Consider the following 21,483-nt stretch of genomic DNA (forward strand, 5'->3'; position numbering starts at 1 on the left):
CCGACTCTTTGCAGCCCCATGGACTGCAGCACGCCAGGCTTCCCTGTCCTTCACTGTCTCCCAGAGTTTGCTCAGACTCACATCCATTGAGTCGGTGATACCATCCAACCATCTCATCCTCTGTTGTCCCCTTCTCCTCCTGCCCTCAGTCTTTCCCAGCATCAGGGTCTTTTCCAATGAATCAGCTCTTCACATCAGGTGGCCAAAGAATTGAAGCTTCGGTCCTTCCAATGAATATTCATGGTTGGTTTCCTTTAGGATTGACTGATTTGATCTCCTTGCTGTCCAAGGGACTCTCAAGAATCTTCTCCAACACATGGTTCGAAAGTTTTAGTATGTAGTGATTCCTGAAACTTACTTGGCCAAGAAAGCTTTCTCTCCAAAAAGCACTTCGAGGGCATAATGTTCTGCAGGACACTGCCCTTGGGAAATACTGAGCCATCTTGCTTTCTATGCCATTTAATATTTTTCGGAAACTTGAGTTTAATTGCTGCCCAGTATTCCAGCTATTAAACCAACCATTTATGGTTTCTTTGAGGCCACCTCTGATCATCCCCTTCAGAAGTGAAACTATTGAGTCAAAGTGTACAAATGTTTCAAGACTTTTTTTTAATTTTAATTTTACTGGAGTCGTTGATTTACAATGTAGTGTTAGTGTTAGATGTATCGCAACATGATTTAGTTATACATATATTCATTCGTTTTTAGATTCTTTCCTCATGTAGCTTACTCATCACAGAATACTGAATACTCTTCCCTGTGTTATACAGTAGGTCCTTGTTGGTTATCTATTTTATCTATAGTAATGTGCGTGTGTTTATCCCAAGCTTCTGATTTATCCCTCTCCCTCACATTTACTCTTTGGTAACTGTAAGTTTGTTATCGATATCTATAAGTCTGTCTTGTAAGTAAGTTCATTTGTATCTTTTTAAAGAATTAGATGCCACATATAAGTGATATCATATGGTATTTGTCTTTCTGTGTCTGACTTTGCTCAGTATGATAATCTCTGGGTCCATCCATGTTGCTGCAACTGATATTATTTTGTTCTTTTTTTAATAGCTGAGTAATATTTCATTGTGTACCCCAGGGATTGAACCTTCATCCCTTAGTCTCCTGCACTGGCTGGTGGATTCTTTACCACTAGTGCCGCTTGGGAAGCCCACATATATACCACATTTTCTTAATCCATTCCTCTGCCAGTGGACTTGTAGGTAAGCCTTTGTAAATACATTGTCCAGATGCTTTCCAGAAAGGCCATGCCCATGTATCCCTCTGCTGGTCGCTTGCTGGAAGTGGGTGGCACTTTGCACCTGTGAAAGCTGAGGGTCTAAGACGCTCAGAGGAGGGCAATTCCTTGCCCTCACCCTGTAGACATCCGGCAATTACAACACAGTCACACACACACACGGACATAAACAGTCATTTCTTTTGAGCAAACACATTGTCTGTTCGCAGTGCCCTGTACTTCCTCTAAACGATTAAATGTCACCTGAAAGTTATCTGAACTCTTTAATGTGGCATTCTAGATATAGTTAGGGAGGAAGGGATTTCAAATTGGCCTCTATTGTGCTGATTTTCAAATAACCTTTCAAGGTGAGTTGTTTTGATAAGTTTTGTCAACCTCCTGTGATTGTGCACTTTGTTTCTAGAAGAATCTTTTACTCAAGTGTTTCATCAGTCTTAATTCCGACCTCATGGAAATGGAATGATGTCATGCTGAATACTGAGGCTGTTTGTGGTGCTTTTGTTTTATATGTGTGGGGGAAGTATACACATTGTAGGTGAGACGTGATTTATCTTTCTGTCCTCCACAAACATCCTTTGGTCAATGCGTTATTGGGTTTTAGAACTGAGACTCGAACTTTAGCTCATTAAAACCCCGAAGTCCCCGGCAATAAAGTTGAAGTGGCTTCACCCCCGGGTTTATTTCAAAATGATTCCATTTGGAGGAAGGAAAGAGCAAGTAATGCATTATATAGAAAGCTCTGATCAATAATTCATGAGACCTATAGACCAGTGACTGTTCCAGATTCACTTCATGGCGTTACTGCTGAGAACTATTTTAGAAGATCCACCGTTTGTGTCTGAGTTCGCGAGTGTCTCGATTTTCGAGATGTATGTTTGGTACTGCCTCTCTTACTTCAAGTGTTTAAGTGGACTTTTATTAGATGGAGGCTGTTTTGGAAAAATGGGCATTTTATGTAATTGGGCTGCAGGGACACTTTATTCCTTTCCATTAGCAAAGCAGGAATGTCTAGCAAACACATGGCTTTTTCCTCCTTTATGGCAGGAATTCTGATTTTGGTTTCTGCATCTGGAGTGGGTTGCCAAAAAATGGACTAAAAATAGATGTTTGAGGGCTGACAAGGACAGTCCAGAGCGGGGTAGTCAGTGCTGATGGAAAGCTCTGTCCTCAGTGAGTCAGGGCCAGTGGCCAGGGCCCTCCTGCTGGGAACTCCTGTGTCCATCCTGAGCTCCATGTAACACGTGCACCCTTCTGAAAACCACACGGGTGCCGGGAAGCTTCTCATGGAGTGGAGACTCGCCCAAGGCCCAGAGGCTGGGATGGGGGCCTGCTTCCTTGTACACTCTGGTGAGGCCGTGCTAGCATCCTGCAGTAGAGGGGAACCTCGGGGCGGGGGGACATACATCCAGTTTCCAGATAGGATCATTTCAACTTGGCCAGTGTTGGTTCAGTGAAAAGCATTGCACAGGAAGTAAACAAATGATGGTTTTATTGTTTGACGGGAAAGTGTCTGTCCTTCCTCCCCTCCCTGCTCCCTCCCACCTTGACTCTCTAGTAAATATGGCCGCTTTTATTATTATTTTAATTTTGATTTGTATTTCCTATTGGAGATTTACAGTGCTATGTTACTTTCAGGTGTACAGCAAAGTGACTTTGATACATATATATAAATCCATATAAGAGACATGGGTTTGATCCCTGGGTTGGGAAGATCCCTTGGAGTAGGAGATGGCAGCCCACTCCAGTATTCTTGCTGGAAAATCCCATGGACAGAGGAACCTGGCAGACTGTGATCCACAAGGTCGCAAAGAGTCGGACGTGACTGAAGCGACTTAGCAAGCACATATCCCTCTGAATCTACTGTTTTATATATAGTAGTGTGTATATGGGGCTTCCCAGGTGGCGCTAGTGGTAAAGAATCCATCTGCCAACGCAGGAGACACAAGAGATGCGGGTTTGATCTCTGAGTTGGGAAAAACCCCTGGAGGAGGACATGGTGACCCACTCCAGTATTCTTGCCTGGAGAATCACATAGACAGGAGGACCCTGGCAAGCTACAGTCCATAGGGTCACAGAGTCAGACATGACTGAAGCAACTTAGCCTGCGTGCACGGTGTGTGTATGTTAATCCAAAACTCCTAATTCATTCCTCCTAGCTTTCCTCTTTGGTAACCGTAAGTTTGTTTTCTATGTCAGTGAGTCAGTTTATGTTTTGTAAAGAAGTTCATTTAGGTTGTTTTTCTAGATTCCACATATAAGTGATATCATAAGATGCTTGTCTTTCTCTGTCTGACTTTCTGTAAGCAGTTCTTTTTATTTTTTTCTCCTTTAAATATTTATTTATTTATTCATTTACTTGGCTGCACTGGGTCTTAGTTATAGGTTACAGGATTTTCATTGTGGTGTGCTGGGTCCCTGGTTGTGGCATGCGGGATGTAGTTCCCTGACCAGGGCTCGAATCCAGGCCCCCTGAATTGGGACGGTGAAGTCTTAGCCACTGCACCAGGGAAGTCTCTCGGTGGTCACATCTTTAAATACATTCCTGTGGATGAGTGATTGCCTCCCTCCCAAAAGCCACACCAACTCCAGTTATGATGACTTTTTAATACTTAATCAATTAATAGTCCATCATTGCTTTTGTTTTCATTTCTTTTATTATCATTGAACATGTTTAAAAATAGTTATTGGCACTTTATAACTCTTCCTCTGTGATTCATCTATCTATCTATCTATATCCTTTGTTCATTTTTCAATTGAGCTGTTATCTTTTTCTCATTGTCTTTCAAAACCCCTCTGTGATGTATTCTTCAGATATGTTCAAATATGTTTAAAGGTATATTCTTCAAAATAGACATAAAATCTGTGTGTGTCCCCACGATAAGTATCCATCCTACCTGGGGAAAAGTGGTTCTTGGGGGTCAGTGGTTCTGACCAGCGCTGATTGCTCTGTTCACATTTGGAGGGAAGCACATCTCTTTCACCGTTTGTTGAGAATTTGCAGGAATTGCCCACCCCGAGGGCAGAGGCCGAGGTGCCCCAGCTGAGGTGTTCCTCTCTAGAGGCTGGCCCCAGACTGTGTGATCTGTGTCCTTAGTAGACATCTTATTGTTGTATCATCCTAATGAGATTGTCCTGGTCCATCATATAAGATAAACAAAGAGCAGTAAAGAAAAGAAAATTCCTAGGATAGCCACACTGATAATAACGTTTACTTTTGGCCAGGCCCAAGAGTGAGTTTCATGGTCTGTAAATCACAAGGGTATGAGCTGTGGTGGAGGAAAATGTATTATCTGAGTCCTGGGGAAGTCCTAGGGGAGGAATCCAGGGATCCTATGGGGCTGATGTAGGAGGATAATTTTATGGTAATGTGGGATGGTATAAAATATGCTCACCTTGGCCTAAAACTGTGCCTTGTTCCTCATCAGTTTCACTCACTGGCCCCCATGTACTATCGTGGATCTGCGGCAGCTGTCATAGTGTACGACATTACCAAGCAGGTAGGAACACCCCCTTTAGAACTTTGGTGCCATCTATGGCCTCTCTCTGTTCTAGAAAGACCAAAGCAGGGACTTCACTGCCTGAGTCCTGCCTGGAGCCTGGGATGAGGTTGCATAGCACGGTGCAACAGTGGTTGCTGGGAATGAACACTAAATGCTGAGTTTATCTTGTCTATATGTAGCAAGTGGAGAAAGAGTTGGGAACCCACACAGGTATTCTTACCTGGAGAATCCCATGGACAGAAGAGTCTGGTGGGCCACAGTCCATAGGGTCACAAAGAGTCAGACACAACTGAGCGACTAAACAACAGCAACATGTAGCAAAGCCTTTCAAATCTATTTGCTAAATTAAACAACAGTCATCATTCATTTTTAAAATTGATTGTGTGTTCATAGGGGTAAGGTCATGCCTGCTGATACTGTTCTCCAGAATGTTCAATTTTTTTAAGAAAAGGAAAAGTATTTTTCAGTTTTGCATCTTTGGTTATTGTTGTTGTTTAGTCACTAAGTCATGTCCAACTCTTTTGCGAAAAAAAAAATATATATATATCTGTTTTTTCATTTCTGATAAATCATGAACAACATTGTTTCAGTCCTGTAGCTTCATCTTATTCATGTTAAGGCAGGGCTGTAACTTAAAATTAATGTTATTTGTAGAAGGAAATTACCAATATGATTATCTTAACTACATCAAGTTTATGTTTTAGAAAAGGAGCCTTTTACAGCCTATGTGAGTAAAACTTAGCGAATACTAAATTTTGTGCCAAGATTGGGGTAGTATGTTCATCTGTGTGTGTGTGCCCCCTGAAAATATTTTTCTTCAATGGGTTATATTGGGTTTGTATTTCTATGTGGTTGAGATATTACGTTGATGGGTCTTTCCCAAGGTTGACTACACTTTTGGTTTAGGATTCATTTCATACCTTGAAGAAATGGGTGAAAGAGCTGAAAGAACATGGTCCAGAAAACATCGTGATGGCCATCGCTGGGAACAAGTGTGATCTCTCAGACATCAGGTGAGAGGAATTTAAAAGATGTATGTGGGGCTCATGTCCTCCCCTTGAATGTCTGTGCTTGAAACGCTGTCATACCCATGTGGTTAAGTCTGTTCTGTCATCATTTAACCCATGTCATCCACTTGTGGTTGTTAAGATGTTATTTATTCAAACAGAGTAGAATTGAGGGGAAATAATTTGGAAATGCAAATATGAGGGAGCACTCACTCATGAATATTACCATCAAGTCTCCTGTACAGAGCACAGTTACACTCCTGACTCTACATGTCTTTGGTCTAAATGGTTTCATTATTTTTTTAAATAAATAAATAAATTTATTTTACTTGGCCTCACCAAGAGGCTTGCAGGATCTTAGTTCCCCAACCAGGGATGGAACCTGGACCTAGCAGTGGAAGCTCAGGGTCCTAACCTATGGACCACCAGGGAATTCCCTTGTTGTTTATTGTTAACTTTTCGGTTGTTTTTGTCATTGTTACCACCATTACTGTTTTAGTAACATTTTCATAAGAGAAGGAATGTTAGAATTCTTCACGTTTTCCATAACGTCCTGTTCGTTTTCTTTCTAGACTTTAAAGGATGTGGCTGGGTCAGTATGAGCTCACTGTTTTGTTCCAAGATCTGAATTTGGTGCCTCATGTGTGAACACTTGGGCTTCCCCCAGAGAGAGTTGAGTGTCTGCCTTGGCTGTTTCTAGGCAGTCATTGTGAGTAAAGAGCAGATAAGAAAATAGGACCCTAAAGCGTGTGTGTGTGTTTGTGTATGTGTGTATATACACATATGTTTTTTCTTTTCTGAAAAATCATGAACAACATTGTTTCAGTCCTGTAGCTTCATCTTACTCACGTTAAGTCAAGGCTGTAGTTTAAAATTAACGTTATTTGGATATTGAACTTCTTCTGCTGGAGGAAGGTTTGTAGGAACCCAGACTACGTAGATGAGAGCTGTGATGGTGGCTTTATCTAGCCTGATAAGCAAACAATTTTTACTAAATAAAACTGAAATAAAAAAGGAAACGGTGAATTTGCATTGTCTCCCTCCCCTGGTTAATTTAATTCTCAGCAATGCGAGTACTTAATTTTCGTAAAGACCACGACCCACGCTTCAGGTTTTGCTAATCCAAACATGATGAAACCAAAGCGTGATGAATAATGAGAACAGACCTTGTGGAAACCCTGAAGGTAGTCTCTGCCAGGTTGCTCTGTTTCTTTGGGATTTCAAAAGCTTTATATCACATTGCATCAGGCTGGTTTGTAATCACACCCATAACCACCACTTAACTGTTTATTTTTCAGGGTACAAATCTTTAAACTCTCTAGACTTAGTTTAGATCTCTGCCTTCTTTACTGTAACCCTGAGACAACCTGATCATCTAGAATTCCCAGCCGAATAGCTTTCACTTCTGTTGTTGGAAGGAGATGGGGTGGGCAGATGGAGGTGGGCTCTGCTGAGAGAAGGCCTCTGCTGTCAGCTGACACCACGGATTGTGGTAAAGGTATGCCTTTGAGTGAACTAAGCCTTGAAGATCGTGGGAACACTGATGGGTGACAGTTTAAGCAGAAAATGATTTAAACGTGAATGGAATTAGGTCTCTTTATTACAGGGAATTGAAACCCAGTTGAAATTAGTTTCACGAAAGAGTGGAATTTGTTGCAAGATACTCATGGCTCAGACAGTAAAGAATCCACCTGCAATGCAGGAGGCTCGGATTCGATCCCTGGGTCGGGAAGATCCCCTGGAGGAGGACGGGGCAATCTGTTCCAGTATTCTTGTCTGGAGAATTCCATGGACAGAGGAGCCTGGTGGTTTATAGTCCATGGGCTCACAGACAGTTGGGCATGACTAAGTGACTAACACTTTCAGTTTTCACTGGTATCCACATGGTGAAAAATTAGAGGTGCCTTTAGCTCTGGTATTTGGTTTGTTCCATTTTTGGTCTCTAGAAAGATCCTGGCCCGATGCTCTATCTGTTTCTAAATTGCCGTAGAAGGATTGCCCCACATCATGACATTTGTGGCCAAGGAAGAGGATGTGATCGGTACATGATTTACATGAATATAAAACTCTAGAAGACAGTTGGGCAGTTTCTTTTAAAACCAAGCGTGAAATTATTGTGTGTTTAGCAATCACACTCTTGGGGCATTTATCCCAGAGAAATGAAAATGTGGCTTCACAGAAAACCAGCGCATGAGTGTTCACAGAAGCCTTGTCAGTGGCAGAATCAGTCCGGCTGTCCTTCAGTGGACACAGCAGGCGTGTCACACTGTGGAATACCACTCAGCAATGTAAAGAGACAGAACAGATGCAAGCCACCTGCACGAACCTGCAGGGAAATACAGCTGAGTGAGTAAAGCCAGTGCCAAGGGTTTCATGGTGTATGATTCTGCTTGTATAATGTTTGGGGAGTGAAGCCATTTTTGAAACAGAGAGGGATTAGTGGTTATGGTCAGGATGATGCATGGGGGGCCGGGGGAGGAAGGGCAGCATGGACATCCTTGTGATGCTAGAAATGTCACCTCTCTATACAGGGGGGACACACAAACCCACACGGTAATAAAATTGTGTAGAACTTAACTCACACAGAGGAGCACCAGTAAAACCAGGGGAATATGAGATGGAGTGTGGGTATCAGGATTCTGGGTGATCTTATAGTTTTGCAAAAGGGTGCCATTTGGGAAAACAGGGCAACTTGTACAAGGACTCTTGGTATTATTTCTTGTAACTCTGTGTGAATCCACAGCTACTCCAGTAAAAATTTCAGTTCACAAAAACTGGATTTAGATTGAAAAAAATTAAGTAAATCTTAGGCACTGGTGTGTGTGTGGATATGTATATGTGCACATACATGCATGCATATTATATATGTTGTATACGATGAACTAAAGCTTTGTAAACACACTGAGCCAAAGAATGAATTTAACCACTCCCTCTGCTCCCCCCCTCCACCGCCCCACCACACACACACACATGCTGTACAGAAGAATGACAGGAGAGCTATATAAATACTCCCATTTAGGAAAACCTGGAGGGGGAAGCCTGGTGGACTGGTCCTTGCCCAAAGGATAAACTTTCTCCCTCTAGACAGAAATAGTCTGGAAAGTGATAGGCCTGTGAACCTAGCGGGCACCTGCTGTTGATTCCCGTCCATGGCAGTAGAGTCGAGTTCTTGGTCAACCAGTCCAGCTGCTCCAGATTCCGCCTGCTGGTACGACTTTTCTGGGGCATTAGCCAAGTATCTACACTCGAGACCTTATTTAGAGCTTGACCTTCTTTTACTTTAATCCAAAGTACTTGGCTTCTTCTGTAATTGCCAGAGACTACAGTCTGGTTTTCACTGGGGGTTGGAGAAGGAGCATGTATAGATTTGGGGTGTGTGTGTGTGTGTGTGTGTGTGTGTGTGTGTGTGTGTGTGTGTGTAGGGGGAAGCAGGCTCATCTAACAGACTTTGGTTGGTTGTGTAAGCCTCTTAATCCTTGTGCCGAGCTATGCCTGGCATAGTTTGAAAGTGCCCTGGAATTGAAATGGGATTAACTCCCTGACTCGACTCAGCCCACTGGAGGCACTATGGGAAGTACAAGGAAAGAGAAGAAAGTGTCTCCTTAGAGCTCTTTCCTTTGTTTGGGGAGCCAAGGGGACCACAGGGTGGAGAGCAAGAAGGTGCCTAGTGAGCAATAAAAACTGTATTAATAAAGTTCCACGTTCGGGTGCAAGGAGGACAAAGGGATTCGGGAACAGGGAAGCCCACAGTCACGGAGGTAATGGGGAAGGCTTGTGGATACCACGTGTCACACACTGGGCTGTTCAGGAGGAGCCGGCTAGGAGGCGATTCCAGGAAGGGAAGACAGTGGACAGAGGCGTGCATGTGGGAGGGCCTTTGACAGGTCTGCGCTTGGGAATGGGGAGAAGATGGTGGGTGGTACGTGGACAGTCTGTAAACAGCTTACAAGTGTGTGGAGTGTTTGGGTTGATGTGCGTGGCCGGGGTGGCAATCCCCTGGGGTCCTGCCGCTTGCTTGTGTCTCTCATACCCAGGGCTCCATCGTCCATCAATCATGACTCTGTCTTCTCCTGAGCCTCTGTGGCCTCAGCTTCTTCTCAATGTAGAGCTTCGCGATGTCACCAATAACTAAAGCCGGGGAGCTTACCTGGCAGCCTCAGGGCAGGCATGGGGGCCACTAAGGTTGCTGCAGTCTCCTGTGTAACAGCCAGACCGAGGGCCTGGGCTGACGCCTGGATGGTGCAGGCTCGGCCCCATTGTGCAGCTGCCCAAAACACACACCAGCCCCATCAGAAGTCACCAGGCACCAGTGGTTTCAAGTTTGGGGAGAAAGTCAAGGGCTTTAACAGATGAGAAATATATTTGGAAATATGTATTTTTGACTAAGAATACACAAATTGCTTTCACTTCTTACATGTGACTTTAAAGCTTATTCTAGTCTTCACAGTGGGCCAAAAATGGTCTGAGTGTTTCTTTAAATTTATACAGACCAAATGATAGAACTTTAGATGTTGGGTGATAAAAATCCAATTTATTTCAAATATTGAAAAGCATAAAAGCCAGTGAATGTCAAAGACCACTACTGTACAAGATGTGGAAATATGCTGCAAGTTTTAAAACCCACCCAGGGAATTCCCTGGCAGTCCATTAGTGAAGACTGAATTTTCACTGCCCCGGGTTCAATCCCTGGTTGAGGAACTAAGCTCCTGCAAGCCTTGAGGCGCAATATAAACAAACAAGTAAAGGTCTGTCTAGTCAAGGCTATGGTTTTTCCAGTGGTCATGTATGGATGTAAGAGTTGGACTATAAAGAAAGCTGAGTGCCAAAGAATTGATGCTTTTGAACTGTGGTGTTGGAAAAGACTCTTGAGAGTCCCTTGGACTGCAAGGAGATCCAACCAGTCCATCCTAAAGGAGATCAGTCCTGGGTGTTCATTGGAAGGACTGATGTTGAAGCTGAAACTCCAATACTTTGGCCACCTGATGCGAAGAGCTGACTCATTTGAAAAGACCCTGCTGCTGGGAAAAATTGAGGGCAGGAGAAGGGGATGACAGAGGATGAGATGGTTGGATGGCATCACCAACTCGATGGACATGGGTTTGGGTGAACTCCGGGAGTTGGTGATGGACAGGGAGGCCTGGCTTGCTGCGATTCATGGGGTCGCAAGGAGTCGGACACGACTGAGTGACTGAACTGAACTGAAATGAGTGAATGAAATCAATGCACCCAGCATTTTCCTTACGTGAAATAAGGAGGTGTAGAGTCTGCCCTGTTACAGTGTGTGCTCTGAGCCCTGACATGCATGATTTTCTGTGCTGTGTCGGGACCGAGCCTGCATCCCTCATCCAAGCAGGAGGAAGGAACTGATGCTTGTCCTCCCCAGACAATGATCTGGGATTGCTTTCCATTTCAGTTATAAAGTACTCTTAATGAAGAGACAGGAGGAGGGGGCGGCAGAGGAGGAGACATTGGATGGCATCACAGACTCAATGGACATGAGTTTGAACAAACTCCAAGAGATAGTGAAGGACATGGAAGCCTGGCGTGCTGCAGTCCCTGGGGTTGCAGAGTCCAACACGACTTAGAGAGTGAACAACAGCGGCGACTTAATGAAGAGTCTGTAAAACATTTACGTGTATCTTAAAGAATCATGTGAATTTTAAAGAACAAAATGAACAGCTCTGAACCTACGAGTGCGCCTCCCTCTCCAATCACAGCCCCTTCCCTCCCCACACAAGTCTCTGCTGTTGACTTCTGCGATAGCCATCGCTTTTTTCCTTTGTACTTTGCCACCCATGTTTGCCTTTCTAAACAATAGGCTCAGGCTTGCCTGCTTTTGAACTTTGCACAAATGAAATAACCTATGTGTCTTAGATGATGTCTTGTCTCTCACCCTGGGAGATTCCTGACGAAAGTTAACTGTACTTTGCCTGTTTCCAGCACACGGTTCTGTTTGAACTGAGTGTAACACAGCTTATCTCCCCATCCTGCAGTGGTGGGTATTTGCGTGATTTCTGCCTTGTTGTTACTATGAACAGTGCTTCTTGAATATTCTTGTGCATCTCTTAGTGCCGAGTGTAAGCATTCCTCTAGGCTCAAGTGTGTGAGAGCCTAATTGCTGAGTCATGAGCTCAGTTTTACCGAGGTGACACCAAGGTTCTCCAAAGGGGATACAGGCTGTGCAGGAGACACCCAGTGCTTTCTGCTCTTCGTGCTGTAAGACGCCAGGGTGAGGAGAGAGAGCTGATAAGAATTTCAGTTTGCTTTTCCCCAGTTACCAGCCATTGGCCATTGAGATTTCTCCTTGTGTGGATGGAGCCTGTTCAAGTCTTTGCCATTCATTTCTGTTGGGATGTTTGCCTTAATCTTACTTTTCATAGCATGTGGTGGCTCAGAAGAATCCACCCACCAATCAGAAGACAAGTGTTCCATTCATGGGTTGGGAAGATCCCCTGGAGAATGGAATGGCAACCCACTTCAGTTTTCTTGTCTGGAGAATCCCATGGACAGAGGAGCCTGGGGGGCTACAGTCCATGGGGTCACAAAGAGTCGGACATGAGTGAGTGGCTGAACAACATTTATCTATCTATCTATCTGTTATCTATCTTTGATAGTATATGCTGAAATATCTTCTTCAAATTTATGTCTTATATTTTCACTGTCTTTATATTTTTACATCAGAAGTCTATAGTTCCTACCAAGAGAATTAATCAATTTTTTTCCTTTGTATCTTTTTTGGCATGGAGGGTGGAGGGAGGATGAGTCATTTAAGAAATCTTTCCACACCCCTAAGATCAAGAAGATATTCCCTGTGTTGATTAGCTTTGAAAAGCTTTGCAGTTTTGTTTTCCTGTATGTCCTTAAGTCACTTGGCCTCGATTTTGTATACGCTGCCTAGGTTCTCCTATGTAGACATCCATGTGTCTCAGCACTGCTGGTTGTAAAGTCCGTTCTCTCCCCTCTGCAATCTCTCCAGCTCAGTCCTATGTCACGTGCCCTGGTGCACAGGTCTGTTTCTAGAGCTCTCGGTTCTGTTTCACCAGCCTGCTTAGTCATCGTCACACCTATACTCCTCTGATTTAATTATCACAGCCTTATCGTGAGTCTTGATAAACGGTCTTGGACCTCTGATATGGCCTGGAATCTCTGTAACCGATACTTGGTGGCCACAGAGAAGGTTTCATGAGAGTGTATGGTGTGACTGTGGGTTTGTGTGTTCTGGTCTGCTGGAGATTAGGAGAGAGTTGGGGCCCAAATCTCCATGTGTGTATTGGGGAGTGTTTATTTTTATAGCTAATTTTAAACTTAGTAGTGTGTGTGTTCAGTTGTGTCTAACTATTTGCCACTCCCTGGACTGTATCCCTCCAGACTCCCCTGTCCATGGAATTCTCCAGGCAAGAATACTGGAGTGGGTTGCGATTAACTTGTCTTCAGGGGATCTTCCTGATCCAAGGATCAAACTCTGGTCTGCCCGTTGCAGGCAGATTCTTTACCATCTGAGTCACCAGGGAAGCCTAAATAAACTTTATTTTAGAATAGTCTTATATTTATAGAAAAGTTGCAGAGTTAGCATGCAGTTCTCATATACCCCACATCTAGTTTTCCCTAGGTAAAAAAAATCTTTGTTTATTTATGACTGCACTGGATCTTCCTTGCTGCGTGCGGACTTTCTCTTGTTGTAGAGAGCAGGGGTTACTCTCTAGGTGTGGTGCAAGGGCTTCTAAAAGCAGTGGCTTCTTTTGTTGCAGATCACAGGCTCAGTGGTTGTGGCACAGGGGCTTAGTTGCCCCACAGCATGTGGGATCTTCCCAGACCAGGGCTCAAACCAGTGTCCCCTGCATTGGCAGGTGGATTCTTATCCACTGTGCCACCAGGAAAGCCCCGTTTCCCCTACTTTTAACATCTTACAATGATTACTGTGGTATATTTGTCCCAATTGAGCAACCTGTCAGTTCAGTTCAGTCGCTCAGTCGTGTCCGATTCTGTGACCCCATGGACCACAGCACACCAGGCCTCCCTGTCCATCACCAACTCCCGGAGTTTACCCAAACTCATGTCCATTGAGTTGGTAATGCCATCCAACCATCTCATCCTCTGTCATCCCCTTCTCCTCCTGCCTTCAATCTTTCCCAGCATCAGAGTCTTTTCAAATGAGTCAGTTCTTTGCATCAAGTGGCCAAAGTATTGGAGTTTCAGCTTCAACATCAGTCCTTCCAATGAACACCCAGGACTGATCTCCTTTAGGATGGACTGGTTGGATCTCCTTGCAGTCCAAGGGACTCTCAAGAGTCTTCTCCAGCACCACAGTTCAAAAGCATCAATTCTTCGGCGCTCAGCTTTCTTTATAGTCCAACTCTCACATCCATACATGACTATCAGAAAAACCGTAGGCTTGACTAGATGGACCTTTGTTGGCAAAGTAATGTCTCTGCTTTTTAATATGCTGTCTAGATTGGTCATAACTTTTCTTCCAAGGAGCAAGGGTCTTTTAATTTCATGGCTGCAGTCACCATCTGCAGTGATTTTGGAGCCCCAAGAAATAAAGTCTGTTTATTTTTTACTGTTTCCACTGTTTCCGCATCTATTTCCCATGAAGTGATGGGACTGGATGCCATGATCTTTGTTTTCTGAATGTTGAGCTTTAAACCAACTTTTTTACTCTCCTCTTTCACTTTCATCAAGACGCTCTTTAGTACTTCTTCACTTTCTGCCATAAAGGTGGTGTCATCTGCATATCTGAGGTTATTGATATTTCTCCTGGCAATCTTGATTCCACCTTGTGCTTCCTCCAGCCCAGCATTTCTCATGATGTACTCTGCGTATAAGGTAAATAAGCAGGGTGACAATATACAGCCTTGACGTACTCCTTTTCCCATTTGGAACCAGTCTATTGTTCCATGTCCAGTTCTAAGTGTTGCTTCCCGACCTGCATACAGGTTTCTCAAGAGGCAGGTCAGGTGGCCTGGTATTCCCATCTCTTGAAGAATTTTCCACACTTTAGTGTGATCCATGCAGTCAAAGGCTTTGACATAGTCAATAAAGCAGAAATAGGTCTTTTTCTGGAACTCTCTTGCTTTTTTGATGATCCAGCAGATGTTGGCCATTTGATCTCTGGTTCCTCTGCCTTTTCTAAATCCAGCTTGAACATCAGGAAGTTCACGGTTCACATATTGCTGAAGCCTGGCTTGGAGAATTTTGAGCATTACTTTACTAGCGTGTGAGATGAGTGCAATTGTGCAGTAGTTTGAGCATTCTTTGGCATTGCCTTTCTTTGGGATTGGAATGAAAACTGACCTTTTCCAGTCCTGTGGCCACTGCTGAGTTTTCCAAATTTGCTGGCATATTGAGTGCAGCACTTTCACAGCATCATCTTTCAGGATTTGAAACAGCTCAACTGGAATTCCATCGCCTCTACTTGCTTTGTTCATAGTGATGCTTTCTAAGGCCCACTTGACTTCACATTCCAGGATGTCTGGCTCTAGGTGAGTGATCACGCCATCGTGATTATCTGGGTCGTGTCTTTTTTGTACAGTTCTTCCTTGTATTCTTGCCACCTCTTCTTAGTATCTTCTGTTTCTGTTAGGTCCATACCGTTTCTGTCCTTTATTGAGCCCATCTTAGCGTGAAATCTTCCCTTGGTATTTCTGCTTTTCTTGAAGAGATCTCTCGTCTTTCCCATTCTATTGTTTTCCTCTATTTCTTTGCACTGATCACTGAGGAAGGCTTTCTTATCTCTCCTTGCTGTTCTTTGGAACTCTGCATTCAGATGCTTATATCTTTCCTTTTCGCTTCTCTTCTTTTCACACCTATATTCCTTAGTTATTGATTCTTCATTTCTGATACTTTTATTAACTTTATTGATTGTATTGATACTTTATTATTAACTAAAGTCCGTACATTACTGAGATTTCACTCCTTCCCCCTCATATCCCTTTTTTATTCTGGGATCCCATCCAGAACACTGTATAACATCCAGTTGCCAGGGCTCTGTAGGATCTTCGGGCTGGGACAGGTTCCCAGACTTCCTTTGTTTTTGATGACCTTGACAGTTCTTAGTGCTGGTCAGGTAGTTTGGAGACTGTCTCTCCTTTGGGGGCCTGTCTGCTGTGTTTCTTGTGATTGGACTGGGGGTGGGCGTGTGTTTAGGGGAAGAAGACCACAGAAGTAAAGTGCTCTTTTCGTGACTTTATTACCAGTTAAGCAAGGGTTTGTGTTATCAACATGATAACATCCCTGGTGAGGTGGACCTTGACCTCCTGGCCGAGATGGTGGCTGTGAAGTTACCCTCCCCCGCTCTTTGGAAGGCGGTCCCTGGGCACAGCCCACACTTGAGGGGCGCTGATTGTGCCCCACTTCCTTGAGGGAGGAGTCCCAATATAAGTTATTTGTAATTCTTCTGCAGGTGAAATTCGTCTTCCCTCCCTGATTTTTGTATTTAGTTATTTATCTGTATCAGTATGGACTCACAGATATTTATAAGTTTAAGTTATAGTGCACTATTGTGTTACTTAACTTGTTGCTCAGGCTTCCCTGGTGGTGCAGAGGTTAAAGTGTCTGCCTGCAATGTGGGAGACCTGGGTTCGATCCCTGGGTCGGGAAGATCCCCTGGAGAAGGAAGTGGCAACTCACTCGAGTATTCTTGCCTGGAGAATCCCATGGATAGAGGAGCTTGGTGGGCTACAGTCCACAGGTCCCAAAGAGTCAGACACGACTGAGGGACTTCACTTTCACTTTCACTTATTGCTCAAATTGCTCCAGCTTTGGCCACTGGGAGCCCTTTCTGTTGCTTCTGTGTTCCTTTAACAAATTCCCGTAATTTTGGTTCTTTAGCACTTCCTTACTTTTTGGCACAAGGAGATGTTCCAGACTCATCTTGTTTGTTTTAGGATACAGCTCTAGACTCAGCCATTTCTCCAAGCAGCTCTTGTCGCTTCTACTGGAAAAGGGTATTTAAAAACCAAGATCTGGGATGACTGTGCTCAATGCTACTGGAATGTTGTTGAGTCTAGGTAAACAGAGCCAGGAAATATGTGTATGGATGCTAATGTGAATATACACTCACATGTATCTATAATTATTTCTATAATCATTCATTTGTATCTATATTAAGATAAACATAAGTTTATACTGATGCCTCTGACTCTAATCCAAAACCACAGTACTCTTTCTAACCTTCTTTAGGGGGTGAGGGAGAGATTTTTTAAAAGTCAGCAACTAACACACAAGTAAGCAGAGAGATAAGCTTTTGTTCCTGGAGATTTTCTTAGAATATACTAGTCTTTCGTCTTTCACTTTACATATTGCCCAGACCTTTCAGAGTTGAAAATGTAACTTCTGTGAAGAATTATAGCTGTGTCAGTGGTTACTTTCAAATGGCACGATATTTACTTAAGTACTGTACACTTAGATAGTGGCCTGAGTCATCACTGTCAACCTGAGCTGAATGCTTACTGTGTGCCAGAGACTGTTATGAGTAGTTTATCTTAATCTTCACAGCCCTGCCTGTGACAGTTACCGTCATTCTCCCAACTGACCAATAAGGAAACAGAGACGCAGATTGAGGAACTTACCTGGGTCCTGTGGCTGAGAAGGTGTGGGACCCAGCTTCAAACCCTGGTATCTGTCCCAGACATCACTTTGCCAACTAAGGTCTGTCTAGTCAAAGCTATGGTTTTTTCAGCAGTCGTGTACGGATGTGCGAGTTGTACCATGAAGAAGGCTGAGCACCGAAGAATTGATGCTTTTGAACTTGATGTTGGAGAACTGGATGTTGGAGTCCCTTGGATTGCAAGGAGATCAAACCAGTTAATCCAGTCCCTTGGATTGCAAGGAGATCAAACCAGTTAATCCTAAAGGAAATCCACCCTCAATGTTGATTAGAAGGACTGATGCTGAAACTGAAGCTCCAATACCCTGGCCACTTGATGGGAAGAACAAACTCATTGAAAAAGACCCTGATGCTGGAAGATTGAGGGCAGGAGGAGAAGGGGGTGACAGGATGAGATGGTTGGATGGCATCATCAACTTAATGGACATGAGTCTGAGCAAACTCTGGGAGATAGTAAAGGACAGGGAAGCCTGGTGTGTACAGTCCATGGGGTCGTGAAGAGTTGGACATGACTTAGCGGCTGAACAACAACAGCATCTGTCCCAGAGCCAATGTTCATGTTTTGTTCATCTCTTAAGAAGTAAGAATAGGGTCCAGGAGAAGCAGTGATTTCTGAATTACCGAGAGAAAATAAACGGTAACCGATTTGATAGAGAATTTCAAGCTAATGATCTTTTCCAGTGGTTTCTCTGGCCCCTTGGGACTAGCCTATGTTTCTGTCTGGAGAAGGTGTGTTAGGAGGATAGGAGGCTAGGAGGCGGAGGAAACGGCCAGGCCTCCCCCTTGAGACCCTGTGTTTTCTGCTCAGTCCTCATTCAATTCAAATTGTGTCATTTCCATGAGAAAACAGGCCATCTAAATCTGTGGCAGGAACCTGACACTGCTTGTTTGAACTTGACACCAGGAATGTGGCCCGGTGGATAGCATTTACAGACACATAGTAACAAGCAGGCTTGGCCCCCTGGGAGCAGAAATCCTTCCCAGGGTACACATGCCAAGTGCTTTAACTGTAAGTGCTTAGAATCATTAAAAAGAGTTATTGTCCAATCAGATATTTATTGCAAAGGTAGTAATTCTTTTTTTTTTTTAAGTTCATTTAAGTTTTAGTTCCACCTTACAGATAAGCCAATCTGAGAATCTAAAAGTACTGCCATGTTGAACAGAGATTTTGCGGCTTCACCTATTGCTAAAATGGTTGCCTTTCTGGGTGTGACACAAATATCTTGGATATTTAGATAAAGTACGAGCTTGCAGGAGCATAGTAAGCCTTGATTATTCATTTCAGTGGTTGCTCCAGGGAGCTGGAGAGACGGAGACCACTTCAGTGCACAGGACAGCCTTTGCAAACAGCCTGCAACCTGCCTCTGCTGGGTCTTGATGGGATGTTGCGATTTCCATTGCTTTTGGCTAGAATGCCTTAAACATGTGGGAGGTTTTGGCAAAAAGTAATGCCAGCAGACAGTCAACGGCCTCTCCCACTCATGGTGCCGTGTTGTGTCCTCATGGCCAGCTGAGTCGGTGGTATAAGCTTGACCTTGGAAGGGGGCTATGGTTGAAGGAGAGAGTAAACTTACAGGGCAGATATTTTTCAGTGAAATGGTAGCTGTCTTATCCCAGGTGGTTGGCAGAATATCAAATGCTTGCTCAGGGCTGGAATGGTATTTTATAAATATAATGTCCACACTAGAACACACCAGAACCACTAGCTCTTTATAATAGCTCAAGAGGCCATTATTCTTCTATCACTTGTAAAATGGTGTCTGATAAATGTATACTTTATTATGTCCTGGGTATACAGTCATCATCTTAATATAGATATGCAAACTCTGGACTTCATAGTGTGGGATTATGAATCCCATAGATTGCAAAAATATCAAACTCAGTATCTTATAGTCTACCTTCTACGAGAGTTGTTCTCAAGCTATCAAAAGTGTAAGAAGATATTCAGAAGTTGCTACAATGCCCATTTCTGAGATGAGCCCTCTAAACATGTGTTCAGTAGGTCTGGACACAGGGGTCTTCATTTCTAATAAGCCCCAAATTATCATGGGATCGAAGGTCTGTAGAACACACCCTGATGCCCTTCAGGATGCCCGGTGGCATCCTCTGAAGACATCTAGAGAAGCTTCGTGACTATTGTCATGAGACAGGAGAAGAGCAGGAACCTTGGATGTCTGTCACTTCACTTCTTTGTTTTTAGCATCAAAGTGTTTTGTTTTTTGACATACGTGTTTACTCTTCTGGGAGAATGGAGACTTTTGTGCACTTCTCTAAGATACCTGAAAACGTCTTAGAAGATGTGGTTGGGTTGTTCTGCAGTTACCCACGAACTCTTTGGAATCACATGTGACCCTGCCTGCGGAGTTTGAGCCTTCCTCTCTCTCCACACACTAACACTGCAGATAGTAATCATTTCATCTTGACCAGTCTGATGTGTGAATAATTTGATCCTCATTTTCATGTACATTTCTTTCATTGCAAGCAGGATTAGGAAAACTAAGATTATCTACTGAAGAACTATCCTTCACTTATATACAATAAATAATCAATTAGGAAATCAAGTTGAAGTGAAAACCCTCTTTAAATAGCAGTGTAAATCTGAGTAATAGACTTTTTTCCTGTGTGTATCATTTTTAAAATTTGAAATATTGTTAATTCCTAGAAATAAATTTAGTAAGAATTGAGCTAGACCTATATAGATAAATGTTACAATTCTAGGTAGGATAAAAAAGCTGCTTTTTCCTTGGATAGGAAAACTAAGTACTATTGTAGATATGTCAGTTTGTTCTAAATTAAATCATGAATTCACTGAGATTCCAGGTAAATTGCCTCAAATAATTTAAAGTAACGTTTTTAGAAAGGGTTTTACAAAATGATCCTAAAATTCACCTAGAAAGATAAACAGGCAAAAATAGTATTGGAAGGACTGATCTCAGCATATATTAAAATATAGTTTAATGATTGAGTAATAAAACAGTATAGCATGTCACGGACAGAAAAATCAATGAGCAGACCACAGAATCTAAGACATAGGGTGAAATATGTAGGGATATTTAGTATATGATAAAGAACCTGACTTTCACTTTTCACTTTCATGCACTGGAGAAGGAAATGGCAACCCCCTCCAGTGTTCTTGCCTGGAGAATACCAGGGCCGGGGGAGCCTGGTGGGCTGCCGTCTATGGGGTCGCACAGAGTCGGACATGACTGAAGCGACTTAGCAGCAGCAGCAGCAGCAAAGGTGATATTTAAATAAGTGCAAAAAGGGGGTAAGTTAAGTACGTGGTTTGGGGATAATTAGGAAAAAATGAGAGAAAATAAATTCAAAATGGATCAAGGATTTAAGTGCAAAGTAACAAAACCATAAAAGTTAGAGAAAGCAGTTGAATCTTTAAAAATAACCTTGGAATGAACTATTTAATAATGATACAAAACTCAGAAGACATAGAAGAAAATGACCAGTAAGTCTGATTATATAAAAACTTCTGTATGGCAAAAATACTATAGACAACATCTAAATACAAATGGTAAGTTGAAAGAAACGCAGAAAAATATATTACAAAAGGCTAGGTTCCTTAATATGCAAAGAGCACTTACAAATAAGAAAAATCCAAACAATCCAAACCAAAGTGTGCAGAGAACAAGCACGAGAATTTCATAGAACAAGAAGTATCTGTGGCTTATAAAACATTGTGTTCCATCTCTGAATAAAAGTTACTCTGAATTAATGTCAGATTTTCCTCATGGAGAAAGAACTTTATGATGTAATTTTACTCTTGGAGTGATTTATGAAAGTTAGTGTATCCAGTATTTTGGCCACCTGATGGGAAAAACTGACTCACTGGAAAAGACCCTGATGCTGGGAAAGATTGAGGGCAGCAGGAGAAGGGGACAAAAGAGGATAAGATGATTGGATGGCTTCACCGATTCAATGGACATAAGTTTGAACAGGCTCCAGGAGTTAGTGATGGACAGCGAGGCCTGGCATGCTGCAGTCCACAGGTTCGAAAAGAGTTGGACACGACCGAGTGACTGAACAACACCAACAAGTGTATTTAATGCTGTAGCCTGGGTTCCCTGTTCTTCTGTGGAGTAGTGACGCCTTGCCTGGGAGCCTTTC

The 21,483-nt window shown here is 43.1% G+C and overlaps 1 protein-coding gene across 2 annotated transcripts in view; it reads left to right on the forward strand.

Moving 5' to 3' along the window:
* The window catches only part of RAB31 (RAB31, member RAS oncogene family), an 81,032-nt gene that overhangs the window by 44,859 nt on the left and 14,690 nt on the right, over positions 1–21,483 (forward strand). Inside the window, exons 4-5 of one of the 2 annotated variants that reach the window (XM_052660277.1) lie at positions 4,675–4,746; positions 5,656–5,762. In XM_052660277.1, coding sequence (XP_052516237.1) covers positions 4,675–4,746; positions 5,656–5,762 — 179 coding nt within the window. The remainder of the gene's footprint in view (positions 1–4,674; positions 4,747–5,655; positions 5,763–21,483) is intronic. The other variant, XM_052660278.1, reaches the window with a different exon arrangement.

Source organism: Budorcas taxicolor, chromosome 22 (genome assembly GCF_023091745.1).
Source record: "Budorcas taxicolor isolate Tak-1 chromosome 22, Takin1.1, whole genome shotgun sequence".
NCBI classification, from domain to species: Eukaryota; Metazoa; Chordata; class Mammalia; order Artiodactyla; family Bovidae; genus Budorcas; species Budorcas taxicolor.